At 50.5% G+C, this 19361-nt stretch overlaps 1 protein-coding gene across 1 annotated transcript; it reads right to left on the bottom strand.

Annotated features, from left to right (window-relative positions):
* Positions 1–17697: 17697 nt before the first annotated feature.
* On the bottom strand, positions 17698–19361 carry LOC139001995 (protein SON-like). Its single transcript, XM_070403483.1, is given in 2 exon segments — positions 17698–18992; positions 18995–19361. Coding segments are annotated over 2 exon segments (1650 nt in total). The 5' UTR covers positions 19350–19361.

The raw sequence follows: 19361 nt of genomic DNA, 5'->3' as shown, positions 1-19361 counted from the left end.
GGAACTGGAGAGCATTATGCTAAGTGAAATAAGCCAGTCAATGAAGGAAAAATACCGCATGATCTCATCCATTTATGGATAACAAAGACCATAATAAACTTTTGAACAAAAATAGATACAGAGGCAGAGCTGCCTCGATCAGACTGTCGAACTACAGCGGGAAGGCCGGGGAGGGTTGGGGGGCAGGAGGCAGGGGGTAAGAGATCAACCGAAGGATTTGTATGCATGCATATAAGCATAACCAATGGACATAAGACACTGGGGGGTAGGGGAGGCTGGGGGATTGTCAAGGGTGGGGAAAAAAAGGACATATGTAATACTCTTTGTAATACTTTAAGCAATTAAAAAAAAATTTTTTTTTAATTATCCTGTTCTGCTTATATAGCCTGGTCACAGAGGCAGAAGGAGAAGCCAGACCTTCTCACACTTCACCCAGGGGCTGCTTCCCTGCTTGACTCCCTTCAGTCTGCTCACATGGCAGCCAGAATGAAATGCCAGCCAGGCCTGTTGCCCCTCTGCTCACATGAGTGAAAGCCAAAGTCCATTTCCTCTCTGACTTCTCTTACCCTCCCCGCCCCCCCCCCCCCCCCCAGCCTCACTGAACACAGGGCACACCTCAGGGCCTTTGCACGGTGTCCCTCTGCCAGGCACACCTCCCTCACTTGGCTGCCTGGCTCACTCCCCGCTTCCTACAGGCCTTTGCTTAGATGTCACTTTCATTCTGAGGCCTTTCGTGACCATCCCAGTTTAAAATCTACCTCTTCTTTCTCTACATTCCATACTCCCCTTTATTGCTTCACTTTCCTCCACAGCATCTAGCATTGTCTACCATGCTATATTTTTACTTGTTTAGTGTCTGTTCCTCCTACTAAAACGGAACTTGATGAGGGCACAGATTTTTGTCTGTCTGTTCATTGCTGTATCAGCCAGGACCCAGAACTGTGACTAGAACATAGTAGGGGCTCAATAAATATTTAATGAAAGAATGGCACTCAATGGATGTCAGAAGAATGAATGAATTGATCAATCAATCAAAGGAAAAACCCAGACTGGTAGATTTCATTTCTGCAGAGGTAGGAGGGCAGATAATTTGGGAGACCTTCATGAGGCGGTGCTGGGCCGTCAGGTACACTGTGGGAAGAGTGGGATCTGGGAACAGCAGCAGCTGGTGGGTCACTTCTCTGCCTTCAGTGGAGGGCGGAGAATGGAGTTGGAAGTGGTAATCACTCTGTGAAGAATTGCTGCTCTTGGCGGTGGAATACACACAGGGCTGGTCTGTTTATTTTCCTTTGGCCCCAAGCAGCTGGGCCTCTTTTTCATCTTAATTACTTTGCTTTAAGTTGCTGTCACTTCCCAGGAACAGCAGCAAATTAACTGTGCTGGTGGGAGACACAGCTGTGGGTAGACAGGCCACCTTGGAGCAGGCCAGTCGTGGGCACAGGATATGGGACCCCAATGGAGGGGTCTCCTAGGATTCACCCCGGCAGTGCCCCTGCAGCCATCATGATTCCGTCCAGCGGAAGTGGGGAAGCGTGGACAGAGGGAGCCCCACTCTGGCGTCTCTCAGCTGCTAACAAAAGGTAAAGAGCCTTTTATGGGGCCACGGGGTCTTGGAACAGGATGTAAGCATCTCATCCAACCCCTCTGTTTTTACAGGGAGGAGAAGGAAGTCAGGTGGACCACCCCGAGCCCAAACCCACGTCTCTAGAATCCTCTTCTCACTACACCGTGCTGCCTCCAGGACACCGTGAGGGAGGGTCCCCCAAATGACCCATCAGGCCTACGCCCTGATTCCAGACGTCCATCCTTATTTTTTCCAGTGAGTCTTACTCCTCTTGGTCCCACTCTTTGAGCATTCCGCTTTCATTCAGCAGGTGGAGACAAAGAAGTTGATCTCTAATGTAGTATTTGGGCACCTGGGCCCTTCAACACACACACACACACACACACACACACACGCACACACACACGCACACACGCACACACACACACACACAATTTCGACAACTGTAAGGGTGGCCTGATGCCATCAGCCCAGTACGCTTCTCTTTCCAGTAACGTTTTCATTCTACCAGGGGCCTTCTATAGATGTGCCTAACTCTAAGTCGTGATTGGCAGAGGGAATTTCAGGTGCTCTGAGAGGGACGTAGCATTGGGTTGGGGTGGATACAAGGGACTGAGAATCTTGCAGGCACCACTCTGCAGAAGCTAGCTCTGCCTGCCAGGCAACCAGCTGGTTTTTTAGTCAAACCCTGGCTCTGACAGTTATGAGAGTAAGATGAGAACCTACCTCAGCATATGTTATGCTCATCTTTCGCAGTCCTTTCTCCTCCTTTTTACTCCTTCTCTCCACCCCTTTATTGAGACCCTTTCTGTGAAGCAGGCTCGGGTTGGATGAGCTGCCTGTGGTTCTGCTGTCGATGTACTCATCACTCAGGATGGCAGGACGGGTAGGCGTCGGCTTTGCTGGCAGGGCACCTGCCAGCTCCATCACTGGACAGCTGTGTCATCTCAGGCAAACTCGGTCTCTATGTAAAATGGTGATGGTGGGATCGACATACCCAGGCAGAGTTGCTGTGTGAAGCACCGTAGCTCTCGGATGGGGAGGGAGGTTGGAGCCTGAGTGTGAAGAGCCTTCAATGGCAGGCTGAGAACTTGGGCCTTACTTTGTGGGAGGTGGGGAGCCACAGCAAGTGTTTGAGGTGGTAACTGCGGAAGATGGTTACCAATACCAAGCCCCTGCCCTGTGCCGCACGGCTCCTGTCTGCCCCTCCAGGCTCACTCTCCCCTTCTCATGCTCCACACCCCAGGAGGCTGCCCTTTTGAGTTATATCAATGGGTTGTTCTTCTGATTTTGGCTCCAAATGGGGGACTCTAGCAGAAGGTGGGGATGGGGAGGAGGGGAGGCCAAGGGACTTTGTTCCTGGATCCCTTCCTGCAGAGCTTCCTTGCACCCATCTTCTTCCTCCACCCACCAGGGTCACAGCTCCTGCCAGGTGGCCCTTTCTGTACAGCCGCTCAGTCCCCAGGTGTAGAAGTGAGAGCCCACTGTCACTAGCCTCCCACTCTCCATACAGTAGCCTTCCACTCTTTGTAGATAGTTTCTTTCCTCACTTCTCCCAATTTAAGATGCTTTCTTCTTCCTGCCAAAGTACATGCCCTGTCCCCTCTGGCCCTGGTCTCTCTGGGCATCTGCCACTGAGTGGTTCGTTTGGGCACAGCAAAGAATACTGCAACATTTCAGGGCCTTGGCCTGATTGTACAGTGATGGGAAACCAGAGGAATGTCTTACCAGAAGGGGTGGTGCCTCAGTGACCGGAAGCTAGGGACTTGCCTCCCAAGCCACTTGAATGTGAGGGGAACAGAGTGACCTTTAGAAGCTCTCGGAGGAGTGGCTAGGAATGGAAACAGAACCAGATGCATGCGCTCCAGGATGCACAGCTTCTGCTGCCCCTTCCCAAGTGGGAGACCAGGCAGGTCTGCAGGCCCCACCTCTCGGTAGGGCCTGGTTCTCTGGCCAGACCTGGCCTTTACCAGGTTTAAGCAGACGTCCTGCTGGGTGCTCAGAAGGAGCCCTGGATACCCTCACTCCAGGCCCAGCCCCGCCACCCATTTGCTGGGTGATTTGGGGCTAGCTGCCTTACCTCTCTGTGCCCAACTTTGCACCTTTCATTGAAGACAGTAGCCCCCATCTGATGCACACATTTGCTGTGTGGTCAGGTGAGGGGACTGTGTGCAGGCCCTTGGATAGGGAAGCTAAGATGCTCCAGCTTCTAGCTCAGACTTTCTGGATTCCAAACCAGCTCTAGCACTCCTAATCATGTGACCTTTGGTCACTGCTAACATCAGGTGGCATCTGTCAGTGAGGGCGGTCAAAGCGAGAGAGAGAGAGAGAGAGAGCGCACAGAACGAGCTTAGGATGGTGCCCAGCTCACAGCAATGTCAATAAACCAGAAAGCCCTCTACTCTCAGGGGAAGACAGTGGCTAAACTTGGCAGTAGCAATTGTTCTGGCTTCAGATGGAGAAGGCAATTAATGACTACATGATTGGGAGCCCCAAAGAGCGGCTTTGGCCTTAAAATTATCTCCTACTGCCTGGCTGGTGTGGCTCAGTGGTTGAGACCAGGAGGTCACTGTTAGATTCCTGGTCAGGGCACATGCCCAGTTGTGGGCTTGTTCCCCAGTAGGAGGCATGCAGGAGGCAGCCGATCAATGATTCTCTTTCATCATTGATGTTTTGATCTCTCTCCCTCTCCCTTCCTCTCCCCCTATTCCTCCTGGTAGGCATCGACTCCAGAATTTAATTTCTTGAGCCTGCACTGTCTTGGGGATATAGGGCAGGTAAGGCTCAGGGGTAGGCATGTGAGTCCTTTCACCAGATACTGAGAAGGCCCAGCCCCTATAAATGAAGGCCCTGCACCCCCGGGGAGCTCAAAATGCTTCTCTTAGCTTTAGAAACAGTGACCTATCTTGAACCCTGAAAATAGCTCTGATTGCCACTAAGCCATCCCCTTGGCCACATTCCCCCCATGACCTGGGGTTGGGGTGCACAGAGCAAAGCTCCTCATCACGGAGACAGGGGTAGTGGCTTCCTTGACCTGCAGCACCCAGCCCTCTTCTCAGAGCTCAGCCTGGCCCACCACAGAGAGCGGTCACTGCTTCTGGCCCGCTCAGGGATGGTGACCCACGCTTGTCTCTGCCCAGCCCTGTTGCCATCAAAGGGGCCACATGCTCCCCAAAGGAGCACATCACACCTCACACATGGACTGAGAACACTGTCCCTTCCCTGGGGCACTGGGGGGCCTTGTGCAGATTAACTCCAGGGCCTTCCCTGCAGCTGCCAGGACCTCTTGCTCACTCCAGTCCCAGCAGTGTGGTCCCTCCAGGCTCTGAGGGACTAGGCTGCCTTTGTCCCCTGAAATCACCCCACGGAGAGTGTCATCCAAGTACCCAGAGCTTCCCTTAATACTTTCTGGCGAATCCTTCACTTGGCAATTCGGTGAGACCTCTTTGGAAGCCTTTCCGTGTGGGCCACCCCTCAGAGGGCTTACTTTCATGGGTTGCTTCTCCTGCCTCCCTCCCCTCCCTTTGTTCCTCTTCATTCAGCAAACACTTCTGAGCACCTCCTCTAACCACAAGCTGGGGGAAGGGAATGCAGAGAGACAAACCAGGTGCAATCCCTGCCCCCCCCCCCCCCCCCCCCCCCCCCCCGCCCACCCCAGGGCTTCCCAATGGAATGAAGGAAGCCGCCCCTTGGCAGTTACAGGCCCACGTGACAATTCCTTGATGAGATAACACCCCTCAGTGAGAACCAGGACTTCCAGCCTCCTGACAGTCAACGTGCCTCATCCTGCTTTGCCATCTTAGGCCTTTCTCTAGGTTCCAGGGGTGACAGGACGCACTCTTTGCCCCATTTGGGGGCTGCCTTAACTCGCATCCTCTCGCTGCATCCATCAGGGGGCTTTGGTTGTCAGCAAAGTTAAGAACAGGATTCTACTGGAAGGACTTCGGAGCTGCAGGCACCTGGGAAGGTGAGTGCACTGGCCAGGAAAGGACAGGAGCCCAGCAGCTACAAGGTCCGCAGCAGCAGGAACTGTGCACAGTCCCCGTGAGGCCGCAGCCAGAGTGAGTGCACTCGAGATCCCAGGGCACATGTCAGAGTCGGCCTGGCCCTGCGTGGGTGACATGTGCCCACCCCTGGCCACGGGGAGACAGGGCACTTTGACTGACAACACACTGAGATGGCCCACGATGGCAAGGAAGGTAATTCCTCCACGTTCACCAGGTGTCACTTAAGAATAAGGAGAAATAGCCCCTAAGTGGGGGGGGCGGGGGGAGGGAGAAAATAGCAGTGACCAACACAGTCTCCCTTTTGTTGCCTCTGTGTTCAATCCGTTCCTCCCTGGCTACAGTGTCAAGTCCAAACGCTCAAGGTCCAGACTCCACCTCCCCGCACACTGAGGAGCTCCCCATCCTCGCTCTTGTCCCAGGTTGTCTCGTGCCTGAGCGACTGCAGTCTGGATGTCCTTCCTCTACTTCTCCATGCAAAGAACTCCTGCCCACCCTGCAAGGCCCAGCTCAGTGTGGCCCCTCCTAGAAGATGCTTGTGGCAGCCCAGGCTGATCTCTCAGCCTGGCTCAGGCTCCTGTAGTGTGGAGTCTCCTGTCTGCCCGGAGGCCTCCTTCACTTCGCCAGAATTTATGGCTTATGAACTGTCGACCCCATGGCAGGGTCCTGAGGGCCTCCCCCCTCCGTCCCCTCCTGGCCCAGCTCCGGGCCTGCTGAGGTTCATGGAATTGTGCGGCTGCTGAGGGTTTTCAGACTCTGTGACGCAGCCATGCCTTGGGACCCTGGGTCCCCAGCCCCTGGCTTCCGTCCTTCCATCTTAAACTGGCACCCTGTTAATGTCGCTGCTAAGCCTGTAAACATTTTCTTAATGACAAAAAAAAAATAAAATAAAATCATAGGTTAAAAATCTTGAGCAATAAAACAGCAGATGACGCTGTGTGGGCAACCTCCCAGAGGACATGGAACACACGTCCCCTGAGTGAGTGGCCTTATAAGGACAGGTTCAGGAGGAGAGTGGGCAGGAGGCAGGCCACCCGCCAGGAGGGGGAGGTGGGGTGGGGACAGTGCCCCACCGCTGTCCTGGGAGTGGAGCCAGCGGGGAAGCTAGCAAAGCGCCACCTCCACAGGCCCTCGTTGGGCCGAAGCCTGCTGTCCTCCTTCACGGCCATCATCACCAGCACAGGCACTGCCCTGCTCCCAGCCAGCTGCCCAGCCTCGCACTGGGAACCTCCACCCCAGGACAGGCCACTTCTCATTCTTCTTCCCGCCTTGCCCACTCCTGGGCCCAACTGGGATGCAATAAAGGCTTGCTGGGCGGAAGAATGAGGAAGTGAATGCTTCTTCAGAGGTAGTTTTGGCTCATCAGCTGGGCTGTGGCACCTGGAACACAGGCACAGCATCTACTACACAGAGGGACCAGTGCAGGCCTGGGCGCACGGTAGCAACTTAATAAAGGATTTGGTGGTTGAATGGGCCGTGACTTTGAGTAGAGCCAAGCAATCAGTTCTTGCCCCACTCGGGGTCGCACTTGTCTCCAACATGAAGGCATGAACGCTCCCAAACTCCTCCAGAGAATGCCTGTCCCCTTGAGGACAGTGTGTGTGTGTGTGTGTGTGTGTGTGTGTGTGTGTGTGTAAGGGAGAGGGCAGGAGAGAGAGATGAGAGAGAGTTAGCTAGTTTCTGAAGAGTCCTGGTTGTTAAAGTGTTCCTCTGACCCTGAGGAACAAAGCATATCTGGGAACAAAGCCCTGGCCCTTAGGATGTGAGGGTGAGGAGAGGCGAACACAGGAGGTGCCTGTGCGGAGGAAGGGCTCTGGAAGCTTTCCCCACCGCTCACTAGAAAAGGCTTTCCGAGCTCCCCAAACACTGCCTGGGGGCGAGTCTTACCTGGAGACAGCGTGGATGGTCAGATGAGAGGAAGAGCTGGAGGGCCACGCCTTCCCTTCGCCAGCTTTTCCTAGGCCTAAAACCCCATCATTTATCAGCCATGCGGTTCCTGAGTTAAGCCCTCTCCCTAAATCCTCTTAAAAGGCAAACAGTGCTCCCGCAGGGGCCCACAAAAGAATTCTCTAATCACCAGAAAAGACAGGACAGGGAGGTAGAGGTCAGACTTGGGAGGACTGGGAGGCAGGGGAGAAGGAAGGGGCCTGAGATGGGGAAGGGTCCGGGAAGAGGAAGCTCCTGGCTTCTCCACTTGATCTTGGGAGGCCAACTGTGACCTGAGGGTACACCCTGCCCCCCCTCCACCATCGGCAGAGTGGAAGGGTCAGGGCTGAGGGGAGGCTCTGGCAGCCGGGCAGCTGGCCCTTCTTCTGGTGCCGGGAGAATGTTGTCAGCTACAGGAGACGGACTCAAGTTGAAGCAAGAGCCGTAGAGGCTCCTAGCGGAGGGGAGACAGGATCAGAGCCAGCTGTGTCAGCTTGAGCCTAGGGAGCTTCCAGCCTTGCCTGAGACCCTGACCCCTGGGTAAGGCCGACGCCACAGTCGTTCTGCTCCAAAATAGAAATGTCCTTTGTGTATCAACATCCTCTAGATGACGGCCTGAAATTCCACCGTTAGTCACATATTATTTTGGGTTAAGCATTGCCCCTCTGTGGTAGGCTGAAGAATGGTCCCCCAAAGATGTTCATGTCCTCATTCCAGGAATTATGTTACCTTACATGGTAAAAGGGAGTTTGCAGATATGATTAGAGATTTTGTGATGGGAGAGTATCCTAGATTATCAAGGTGGACCCATCTTAATTACAAAGGTCCTTACAACAAGGAGGCATAAGGATCAACTAACAGAGGCAATGTGCACATTTCCCTGGGAAGGGAACACACAGAAAAGGAGATTTCAGCCTGAAATAGTTTATGAGTTTATAGTGTCAGCCCAGGCCTGACTTCAGAGTCTATGCATTTAATTCACACTATTCTACCTCCTAAAAATATTTCCTCACCCTCTTCCTCATCAGTCAGGAGACCTTCTTCAACCTGCTGGCACTGGGCCTCTGAGGGATACAGGAGAGGAGACAGAGCATAAGGGGACAGAAGTGAGACCAAGAATCAAGGTAGAACTTGCTTTATTCTGCATCCTTGGGCCAGGCCTTGGTTCAGCACCTGGAGCCTAGATTCTACCATACTCCTGGCCTCCTCTTCAAGGGTTATATGGATAGATAGATAGATAGATAGATAGATAGAAATAATTATGTTAATTCTCACTGGAAGGTATTTTTTCCATTGATTTTTAGAGAGAGTACAAGAGTAGAAGGGAAGGAGGGAATGAGGGAGGAAGAGGAGCAGAGAGAGAGAGAAAGAGAGAGGGAAACATTGATGTCAGATACATTGATTGGTTGCCTCCTGCACTCGCCCAGATGGAACCTGCAACCCAGGTTTGTGCCCTTGACTGGGAATCAAACTTTCCACCCTTCGGTGCATGGGCCAACATTCTAACCATGGAGAAACACCAGCCAGGGCACCAAGGGTTATCTTGTCTAAATCCTGCCTTCGGGGAGTGGAATGTGTCATTTGCTGCTATTTCAAGGAGCCACCAATGCAGTCACCTGACCCTTAGAATTAGCTGTAGAGCTTGTCCTTCACCAAGGTGGTACACCCAGAATCTCTGCTCCAGGCACCTTCTTAAACCCTCTGACCAGAGGTGGGGAGAGGTTCTGCCAGGATTTCTCAGTTTGATTGTAAATGCTGACCTGTTCATCATAACAATGAGGAGGAGCATGATCAGAGTAAAGATAGTACTAATTATACAATAAGCCAGGGTATAAATATGGATAAGCTACTCAATACCATGCCACAAGCCTCCTGTGCACTATCCTGCTTAATCAGCCCAGTTGGGAAGTTTCAATAGCCATATTTTATGGATAAGGAACTAAGATACAGAAAGGTTCTGTGACTTTCTAAAGGCCACACAGCTAGTTCATGATAGGACTGTAGTTTCAGCCAGTCTACTTCAGAGTCCATACATTTAATTCACACTATTCTAGCTCCTAAAAACATTTTAAACTAACGATGATATCTTGATGTCTCATTTTTTCATCAAATAATAGCATTCTATGGATAGGGTAGTTTGGGGCAGGTGAGAGAAGGGTGGGAGGAGTATAGTTGGGGAAGGACATGTCACATGTCTGAGGGGCCTGCCAAGTGGTCACTATGAATCATGGGAACTTAATAAAGGGGCAGACTGAGGCCAGATTACTTTAATCAAAACATTTTGTTGATGGTCTCAAATAGTTTTACATTGCTACAAGTTATTTAATTTGTTGGGGTCCAGCCCCAGCAGGTCCAGGGATTCCCAAAGGTGTGGACGGAGTCGGCGAAGAAGGAATGACACAGAGACAGCGTTCAGTTGATCAGCAGTCTAGCCAGGTTCTCTAGCCAGGTTCTCCAGCCAGATTCTATGTTTATTTCTCCTGTTACATCTGTATTTATACCAGTTGATTTTAATCCTATCCATTCTATTCCAAAGGTTAGGGCATTTGTTAATCTAGTTCTGTTCAGTTTAATCCTGTCTAGGTTAATCTCTGTGTTCCATTATAAGGGCTATTCCAAGGTCACTGCTCTACAAGGAAGTGACTGAAGGAGATTATCCTACCCAGTAAAGGTTATGTCCTCCCAGCTTCACTGCTTGCCTTCCCTGGAACTGCCCTGTGTCACTGGGTCTCCAGGGGTATAGGCTTTGGTGCTTTCCCTGGTGGACAGACCCCTGGGGATGTGGGCCCAACAAGTCCCAAATTTATTGCCAACAGTCTTAGTCCAAGTACTTCATAAGTAGTACATGGTATTTCTGTAACACTAGGGGGTCTTACTGATTCATTCCCTTCCTTAGTCCTGTTAATTCCTAACTCCAGGGAAAAATCCCTACCTGGGGAAACAACCTTTCTCGGGGAGGTGGGCCTGGTTAAAACACATAGAGCTAAGAGGGGGAGCAAACATATGCCATATACACCAGGTCCCTTGAAACATGGGCTGTGCAGATGTTTCTTCCCTGCAGCGACTGTGTCAAGCAGCAAGGGTGGACTGCCTTCTGGCAAATTCCCCCATTTTTATTTTTTTAAATGATAGCACATATAAATCAGCGGCCACCTCTCGGATTGGGTTGTTTAAGACTCGGAAGAAGACTGGCAAGCAATGATAGTGAGCATAGCTATATACATAGTGGATGGAGTGCACATGGAGCCTTGCTCCTGTAGAAGGTTGGTGGCCTCTTCAGTCAAGGATTTCAGCTGTCCCCAAGTCCGTGGTTTGGTTGTCCTTGTTGATCTGGCTAGTGGGCGGTGGCACTGGGGAAGGGCTTCCCGAAGCATCATCGCGTTGAAGGGCTGCATCAAATGGTCCATCAGGGCCGGGCTTGATGGTGGTGTCAGTGTCTGGGGAGGAGTCAGCTGTGCCCTCTGGGTCGGCTGATATGGAAGATCCTGGGGAAGAAGGAGGAGGAGGCAGAGATGGAGGGTAGTAGAGAGAAAAAGAAGAGAAAGCAAAAGAACTACAAGGCATGGAAGTGTTTAGAAAAAAGAGGGAGAGGAAAGGGAAGAAGGCAACATCCTGACACAGCCCTTTCCTTCAGCTGCCCCTTTCCCTGTGGTCCAAGGTAGAAATGGGAAACAAGTCCTGTTGCAGTGAGAGGGCAGCTGCTGTCAGCCAGTTTCTGTCTTTACCTGGGTCCCGAACTGAGCCGGGCCAAGTCTCTTTCTGTTATCTGGGTCCCGATCTGAGCTGGGCATGGGAAGTGGGAAGCAGCCATGGGGGCAGGAGACCTCCCTCAGAAGGGGCGAATGTTCAAGCCCCTGCATAGTTGGGGGCGGGGGGAGGATCTGTGCCCCACCTCTGTTGACCTCCAAGTTCTCTCCTTCTGGCCCCTCTGCGACTGTGCCTGTCTTAGGTTGTTCCTCCCTGAGGAATCTTACCCGTCTTTGGCTAACCAGCCATCCTCCGGGGCCAAGCAGGGTGATGTGAGGTTCAGTTCTGTCTCCTTGGTAGCCTATGCCCCTGTGGCCTCCAAGCCCAGCACCTGCCTTGGGCTCCCCTCGCCTGCTGGCAGGGCCCCAGTTGTGGTCACATATCTTGGGGAACCCAGGTTTCTTCTCCAGAGAGGGCCCAGCTCACACCATTGGGCTAGAGACAGATCCATGATACCAGCCACCATGACCTCAGCAAGAACAGAGAACTCAGGCAACAGCTGTGGGCAATTGGATTGTGAGAAGAGGGACCCTCTTGACACAAGGGCAAGAGGGGCCAATACAGGACAAAGGAGGACTGGCCTATCAGCATGTAGTTCCGGGACAGGGCTTTCTCAGCCCAGGATGTCAGGCTCTTGGCACAAAACAAGTCCACGTATGGGGCATATACCAGACACCCCCAGTCACGGTTGAAAAGGGAGGTGCCCTTCCTGGAACAGTAGGGTAGGGAGATTCTAGAAAAGGGCTGCATCAAATGGTCCATCAGGAGAGAAGGAGAAAGGCCAAAGAACCAGCAAACAAGTAGTCAGATTTAAAAAAAGAAAAAGAAAAAGAAAAAGAAAAGGAAAGGAGAGATGTGGGGCAGATCTGGGACATGAGGACAGACAAAAAGGAGGCACGTGTGATCTTCAATGGACAGGTGGTTCCAGCTCAGGGCTGCACATCTGCTGTGGATGGGCACTGACCAGGTGTGCTAGTGTGAGGCGGAGACGGGGGGCGGTGATACATAAGGTCGGACTAGACATTCTGGAATCCACTCAGGGGAGTCTGCGTCCTGTGGAAATATACAAGCATATCCTCTCCCCCGGGTTAAAAGTACATCAGATCCCTTCCAGGCTCCTGTAAGCAAGTCTCTCCATTTGACGAGGGCTTTAGGTTTAGTTAGATCAGGGTTCCAATGCCTGTACATCAGGGAATTTCCCTCAGACTCTACATTTAGTATATTAATTACAAATAGAGTATGTTGTAGAACATGATGAGGAGAGGACTATTTAAACTCATTTTCTTGTAATTTTTTAATTTGTGTTTTTAAAGTTTGGTGAGCCCTTTCTACTATTGCTTGGCCTTGAGGATTGTAGGGTACTCCTGTAGTATGTGCGACGCCGAATATAGAGCATAAGTTGTTAAAAGCTCTAGAGGTATAGGCAGGCCCATTGTCTGTTTTAAGTGCCCTTGGTATTCCTAGGTAGAAAAAACATTGGAGTAAATGTTGACTTACATCTTTAAAGGCTTCTCCTGTACGTGCAGAAGCAAGGATAACATGAGAAAAGGTGTCAATACAAACATGCACATAGCAAAGTTTGCCAAAAGATGGGACATGAGTAATATTCATCTGCCATAAGTCACAGGGTCTGAGTCCTCTTGGATTATCTCCAGTAGCAGGGCTAGAAAAAGGAGTAGGACAATGGCTGCAGTCACGCACAATACTTCGAGCAGCTTCTCTAGATATGCGATAATATAGACGGAGAGCAGAAGCATTTTGATGGTGAATGGCAGGAGACCACCGGGCTTCTTCTAGAGCTGTACAAACTACTGGGTGAGTTAGTAAATCTGCCTGATAATTTCCTTCGCTTAAGGGTCCTGGTAGGCAGGAATGAGCTCTAATATGTCCAATATAGAAAGCCTTTTCTCGTTTATGAATGTAAGTCTGTAGCTGAGTTAACAAAGAGAAAATGGCTGTTCTTCCTTGTGGGAGAGAGGCGGTCACACTCGGCCCCGCCCTGCCCTCCAAAAATACCCAAACATTTAGACCCAGAAATTCCCTGGAAGAAGCTCAACTAACAAAGCCACCAGGACGAGGGCCTTTGAAGCCAGGGAGTACCAGGGAGGTGCAGCCCTGGAGGCCAGAGAGAAAGGAACCCACTCTCCGTAAACGCTGTCTGCCACTTTTTTTCGGTGCTGAGATCCGGATGACACAGGAAACTCTTTTTTGTTGTTGTTTTTAGTATATTTTATTGATTTTTTACAGAGAGGAAGGGAGAGGAATACAGAGTTAGAAACATCGATGAGAGAGAAACATCGATCAGCTGCCTCCTACACATCTCCTACTGGGGATGTGCCCGCAACCAAGGTACATACCCTTGACCGGAATCGAACCTGGGACCTTTCAGTCCGCAGGCCGATGCTCTATAACTGAGCCAAACCGGTTAGGGCTAGGAAACTCTTTTGTTAACGTGGCCTGGCTTTTTGGAGGCATGGGCTTTGCTGCAGCAATATTCAGGTTGAAAAAAATGGGTTTGGGTTCACTGAGTTTAAAGGGATGATGATAAAAAGGAGGTTCTTCTTCCTCTTCATCCGAAACATGAGGCTTTTTCACTATTACATCATTATCTTCTTTACTCTGTGCAATCTGTTTGCATTTCTCCGTTAGTTCTTCTATAGTAGCTCCTCCTGACTTTTTAGCAACTTTCTCTTCTATGTTAGGTGGAGGTGCAGGCTTTAGGTTTGGCGGTAAAGGAACGCCAGCCTTAGCACACATGGCAGCTGCATTAGCTTTGGCTATTTCAAGTAATTGAGCCTTATTCAGATCTGTCAGGCGTTTAGGCGATGGGCCTCTTTCTGAAGATCGAGACCGCTTACGGCGGAGGGGAGACCTGCTAAACCTTCTTCGCAAGGGTGTCCGTGATCGCCTTAACCTGACTGGTGAGATACTGAAGCTTCGTCTTACAACCGACCTTGATCTCTTCCATTGGCTAGGAGTGCGGCTCCGTCGGCTTGAGGTGCGGCTCCTTCGGCTGGGGGTGCGGGTCCTTCGGCTGGGGGTGCGGCTCCGTCGTCTTGGGGTGCGGCTCCTTCGGCTGGGGGTGCGGCTCCTTCGGCTAGGAGTGCGGCTCCGTCGTCTTGGGGTGCGGCTCCTTCGGCTTGGGGTGCGGCTCCTTCGGCTTGGGGTGCGGCTCCTTCGGCTCGGGGAAATGCTAAAGCTCCTTCTCCCCACAGATCTAGATCTTCTTCGACGACTGGGAGTGTGACTCCGACTCCGAGCTCTCACAGTTTTCCGATTATCCCTGGAGCTTGATCTTTTTCTTTTTCTTTCCCTGGACTTGGATCTGTGCTTTGGAGACCTTTTGCGCTTCTCCTTTGATACAGATCGCCTTCCTCTAGACTTTGATCTTGACCTGCTGCTCCTCCTCCTGCGTCTTGAACGTGACCTTGAACGTGTTTGAGAGTGACCAGACTTGGACTTAGATGATCTCTTTCTTGCTCTAGAACGAGATTCACTGGTACGTTTGCGTGATTTGTGTTTTGAAGACTTGGACCGCTTACTTCGAGATCTTAATGAAGAGTCTCCTTTCTTTTCTTTCTCACCTTTCTCATGGTTCTTATTTTTCTCGCTTTTTTCATGAGTGTCCTTAACGTTCACAAAAATTTCATAATCATCTTTTCCCTCTGAAGATGACTCTGAAGCTCTGTCTGGTATACTCATTACAACTGGACTGGCAGCAGATTTGTCACGTTCAGCTTCACTTTCAAGTAAAGGTCCTTCAATACCAGCTCTGAGGCTTGTAAGACGTTCCATGTCCCTAGGAAGTAATGGTCTCACTAAATCTGCTTAGTTAATATCTTCAATATTGGCAGGGAATGCAGATTCAGACACTGTCTCTTTAGTAGGGAGTGGTACCTCTTTATCTTCACTACTTTCTTTAGGGCTGAGAGCAACTGCTAATGTCTGGTCACTGTCCTTTATAGGTAATGGTCCTTCTGTATCATTGCTAATAAAGTTATTAGATGGCAAGTCAAGAAGAATGTCTTTAGCAGGGAAAGGTCCCTCTATGTCAGCCTCACTATCATCACTGGGGCTAGTGGAAATTACCATGTCATGTTCAGTATCTGGAGTAGTTAAAGATACTTCAACATCATATTTACTAACTGAACTGAGAGCAGATACTGTGGCAAATTCAATACCCTTACTAGTTCCCAATGTATCAGGTTTGACAGCAAGAGGACCAGCACAAGATAGCGTTCCTCCTACATCAGCTTCACTAACACTAGGGCAGGTATCCAATACTGTGCATTGTTTAGTCTCATTGGTGGCCAAAATTTTCTCTTCACCAATTTCACCAACAGCACCAGTGCTGGCAGTGGACACTGTGCTATGTTCCATGTCTTTAGCAATTAAATGATTATTTGTATCAAGGTCTCTATTTGTACCATGTTCACTTTCATAAGAGTCATTCCTCAGGTGCTCTTCATCATGTGGCTCTTCATCTGAGTGCATGGGAACCTCCTGCATACCAATCTCTGGACTAAGATCTAGATAAGTAGATATAAAACTCATTCCTGTTATAACACCAGACTTCAGCATCACAGAGGCAGACTCTAAAGCCATCTCAGTCGGTGTTATTTGAGTCTGCTCTGAGACAGTGACGGCAGGCTCTGCAACTGTCACTGTAGATTCTTGGACAACAGGTGGTTCTGAAATAATGTTAGGCTGAACTGGACATAATGCTGGTTCCAGGACAGGTACAGCAAGCTCCGGGCAGAAACAACTGGCACAGGAATGGTAACATGCTCTGGCTCAACCAAGGCCATGGGCTCTGGGACAGCCTCAGGTGATGGCTCCAGTACAGCCATGGCCAGTGGCCCAGGGACAGTCACAGCCAGAGGCTCTGGGACAGCCACGGAGGGCAGCTCTGAGATGGCCATGGCTGACAGCTCTAGAGCGCTCTGTGATGGCTCTGGAATAGTTACTGCAGGCTCCAGGAGGGACACAGATACCTCTGAGGCAGTATGTCCTGGAGCTCTCATGGAATCAAAGGTTTCTGCTGTCTCTGACATAATAGAAGGCTCTGATGTTGACATAGTTGGTTCAGCTGACATCATGGCAGTTTCAGATACCATATAAGCCCCTGGTCTCTCTGGAACTTCATGCTCCTCTGCTTCTGCAGCAGACTCTATAGGTGTTGATATAACCGCAGACTCTGGCTCCAGTGGTGGCTCTGGAACAGTCATGGCAGCCTCTGATGCCAACATTGAAGGCTCTGATGCTGGCACTGAATAATCAGCAGGCACTACTGAAGGCTCTGAAATCTCACTTTGACTCACAGGAGGTTCAGGCAGGGATACAGACTCTTCAGGAGGTAATGGTGGCACCTCAGTAGGCCAAGTATTTTCAGCTGTTAATGCTGACTGCTCAGTGGGTAATGCTGTGCCCTCCAGTGGCTCCTCAGGAGGCAATGGTGGTGTCATTGGTGGCTCTTCAGGAGGCAAGGGTGGCACCAAATATGCCTCTGTATATGTATCAGTATAAGAATCGGTGTAAGAATCAGCTGCCATAGACATCATTGAATGATCAGCAGTATAAGATGACATCATAGTTAGGTCAGCTGCAGAGTAAGATGACATCATAGACTGGTCAGCAGCAGAGTAAGATGACATCATAGACTGGTCAGCCATCATTGATCGGTCAGTCATCATAGAGCGCTCCTAAGCTGACATCATGGAGTGCTTGGCCATAGGGGACATCATGGAGCGCTTAGCCATAGAGGACATCATAGACTGCTCATTAGACATCATAGAGTGTTCATAAGATGATATCATAGAACGTTCTGCAGCATAGGACATCATCATAGAACACCTAGATGCCAACATCAGGGGTCTGGGTGCTAACCTACATGGTCTAGGAATGGCCCTATAGGACCTGGGTGCTATCCTGTAAGGTTTAGGTGACATCCTATAGGGATCAGGAGTCAGTCTGTAGGGATCATGGCCTAATCTATAAGGGTCTTGCCCTAATCTATAGGCATCATGACCTAGCCTATAAGGGTCATGACCTAACCTATAGGGATCCTGAGCTAACCTGTAAGGATCCTGAGCTAACCTGTAGGGATCAGGAGATTTTGAACCCAGAATAGAAGAATCTTGGGTACTAGATGCTAACATCTGGGCATCCATGGTACCAGACACTAGCATCTGTGCACCCATGGTGCTGGAAGCTAACATTTGAGAGTCATAAGTGCCAGATGCTAACATCTGAAAATCCATAGAGCAGGTTGCGAGCATCTGGGAGTCCATGGTGTTGGACGCTAGCATTTGGGAGTCCATGGTGTTGGATGCTAACATATGGGTCTCCACGGTGTTAGAAGCTAACATATGGGATTCTTGGGCCATCAAGGAATCCACTCCTACTGTTATAGAAGTCTCCCCCACTAATGTAGTAGGCAGCTCCTGTGCTACCATATTATAGGATTCCAGCGCTGTTGTTGAGGGCACCTCCAGGGACTGCGACACGGTCATTGTTGACAGCTCCCTTATCACCAGACTGAACAGATATCTCCAACTTCACAGTTGCCGCAGGCAACTCTGGCGCCCCAGGCTGTCCTGGCAACTCCAGAACCCTTGTTGCCAAAGACTGGCCCAAAAGCTCTAGTGCTCCAGCTGCCCCAGACTGCCCCGCGAACTCCAGTGCCCCAGTTGCCACAGGTGGCTTTGGTACCTCCTGTGTTGGCTCCAACCCCATGGATGGTGCTGGAAGCCCTGGCAATTCCTGTGACAACTGAAGCACTGATATCACTGAGGGCCCCGGCAACTCAGACACTGCTGTCGCAGGGGGCCCTAGCAACTCAGGCACTGGGGTAGAAGGGGGCCCTGGCAACTCTGGCACCGGGGTAGCAGAGGGCCCAGGTAACTCCAGCCCTGGAGTCACAGGGGGCCCCTGCAACTCCGGCATGGAGGTAGCAGGTGGCCCCGGCAACTGCATCGCTGAGGCCACCGACGACTCCGGCAGCTCCAATGCTGTGGGCTTGGGTTGCTCCAGCAACTCCTGTGATCTTGTCATGGATGAATCTGCAGTCTCCGATGGTACTTCTACAGGCTGCTCTGGCAATCTTAGGTCTTCAGTTTCAGAAGAGTCTGCAATATCCATTGTTGATGTGCTTGGCTCAGGGTGTGCCTCAATAGGTGACTGTGATGATACCATAAGGGTTTCTGATGGCTCTGGCACTTTTGCTACTGGAGGCTCCAATATGGTCTTTGATGGCTCCGGAGATGTGCACTCCAAAGATTTCAGCACAGACTTCATCTGATACTCCATTGACATTGTTACAACTGGCTCAGATGACTTTAGCACTGCTGTTGTAGTAGACACCGGTGCTGTTGAAAAAGAATCCAGAATCTTTGTCATGGGTGGTTCCAGCGTTACTGCCACAGACTGTTCTGATTGCACAGAGATTACTGATGTAGATGCAAGTGACAGTTCTGCAGTTTTTGTAGCTGGCTTCAGAGTTTCTAAGGTGTGGGGCTGTGATACCTCCATTGAGACTACAGGAGGTTCTAGCACAACTGCAGGAGCTTCACTGGTCTGAGAGAGCCCGAACGCTCTTACAGGATGCTCCAGTGCCATTGCTGAAGGCTCAGAATCAAACTTCAAAAAGGAATCTGATTCTAAATCCATGTTCTCTTCATGATGTGATTTTGCCTTTGATTCAGATTCTTCTGGCTGCCTTTTATACTTTTTTTTCTTTTCTTTCTTCTTTTCTTCTTTTTATTTTTGTGCTTTTTATGCTTCTTTGACTTTTTGGTGGGAACTTCATCCGTAGGGTCTGTTTGTACAGAGACACATCTACTTTTTCTGGAGGCCTCCTTCAAGTCTGGCTTACAGCGTAGTTCTGTATCTAAGACCCCATAAAGTACTTCCTCTATCTTCTGAACTATTTCTTCATTTGGTAGGCTCCTGGCAGAGGCAGCTGCATCACCTGCCTGGTTTCCTTCAATAGGTGTATTTGTTTCACCATTGAGCTGGCCTTCACTCCTTCCACTGGAAAGCTCTTGTTGAATTTCCCGGAATTTACTGACCAAGAAAGACCTAAAAATCTGCTCGATGTTGGTCGCCATGGCGTCCGTTCC

This window comes from Myotis yumanensis, unplaced genomic scaffold, assembly GCF_028538775.1.
Source record: "Myotis yumanensis isolate MYYU_CA2020_CCGP unplaced genomic scaffold, mMyoYum1.0.hap1 SCAF_1, whole genome shotgun sequence".
Taxonomy (NCBI): Eukaryota; Metazoa; Chordata; class Mammalia; order Chiroptera; family Vespertilionidae; genus Myotis; species Myotis yumanensis.
The sequence above is the reverse complement of the archived record's forward strand: the minus strand, read 5'-3'. Positions and strand labels throughout refer to the sequence as shown.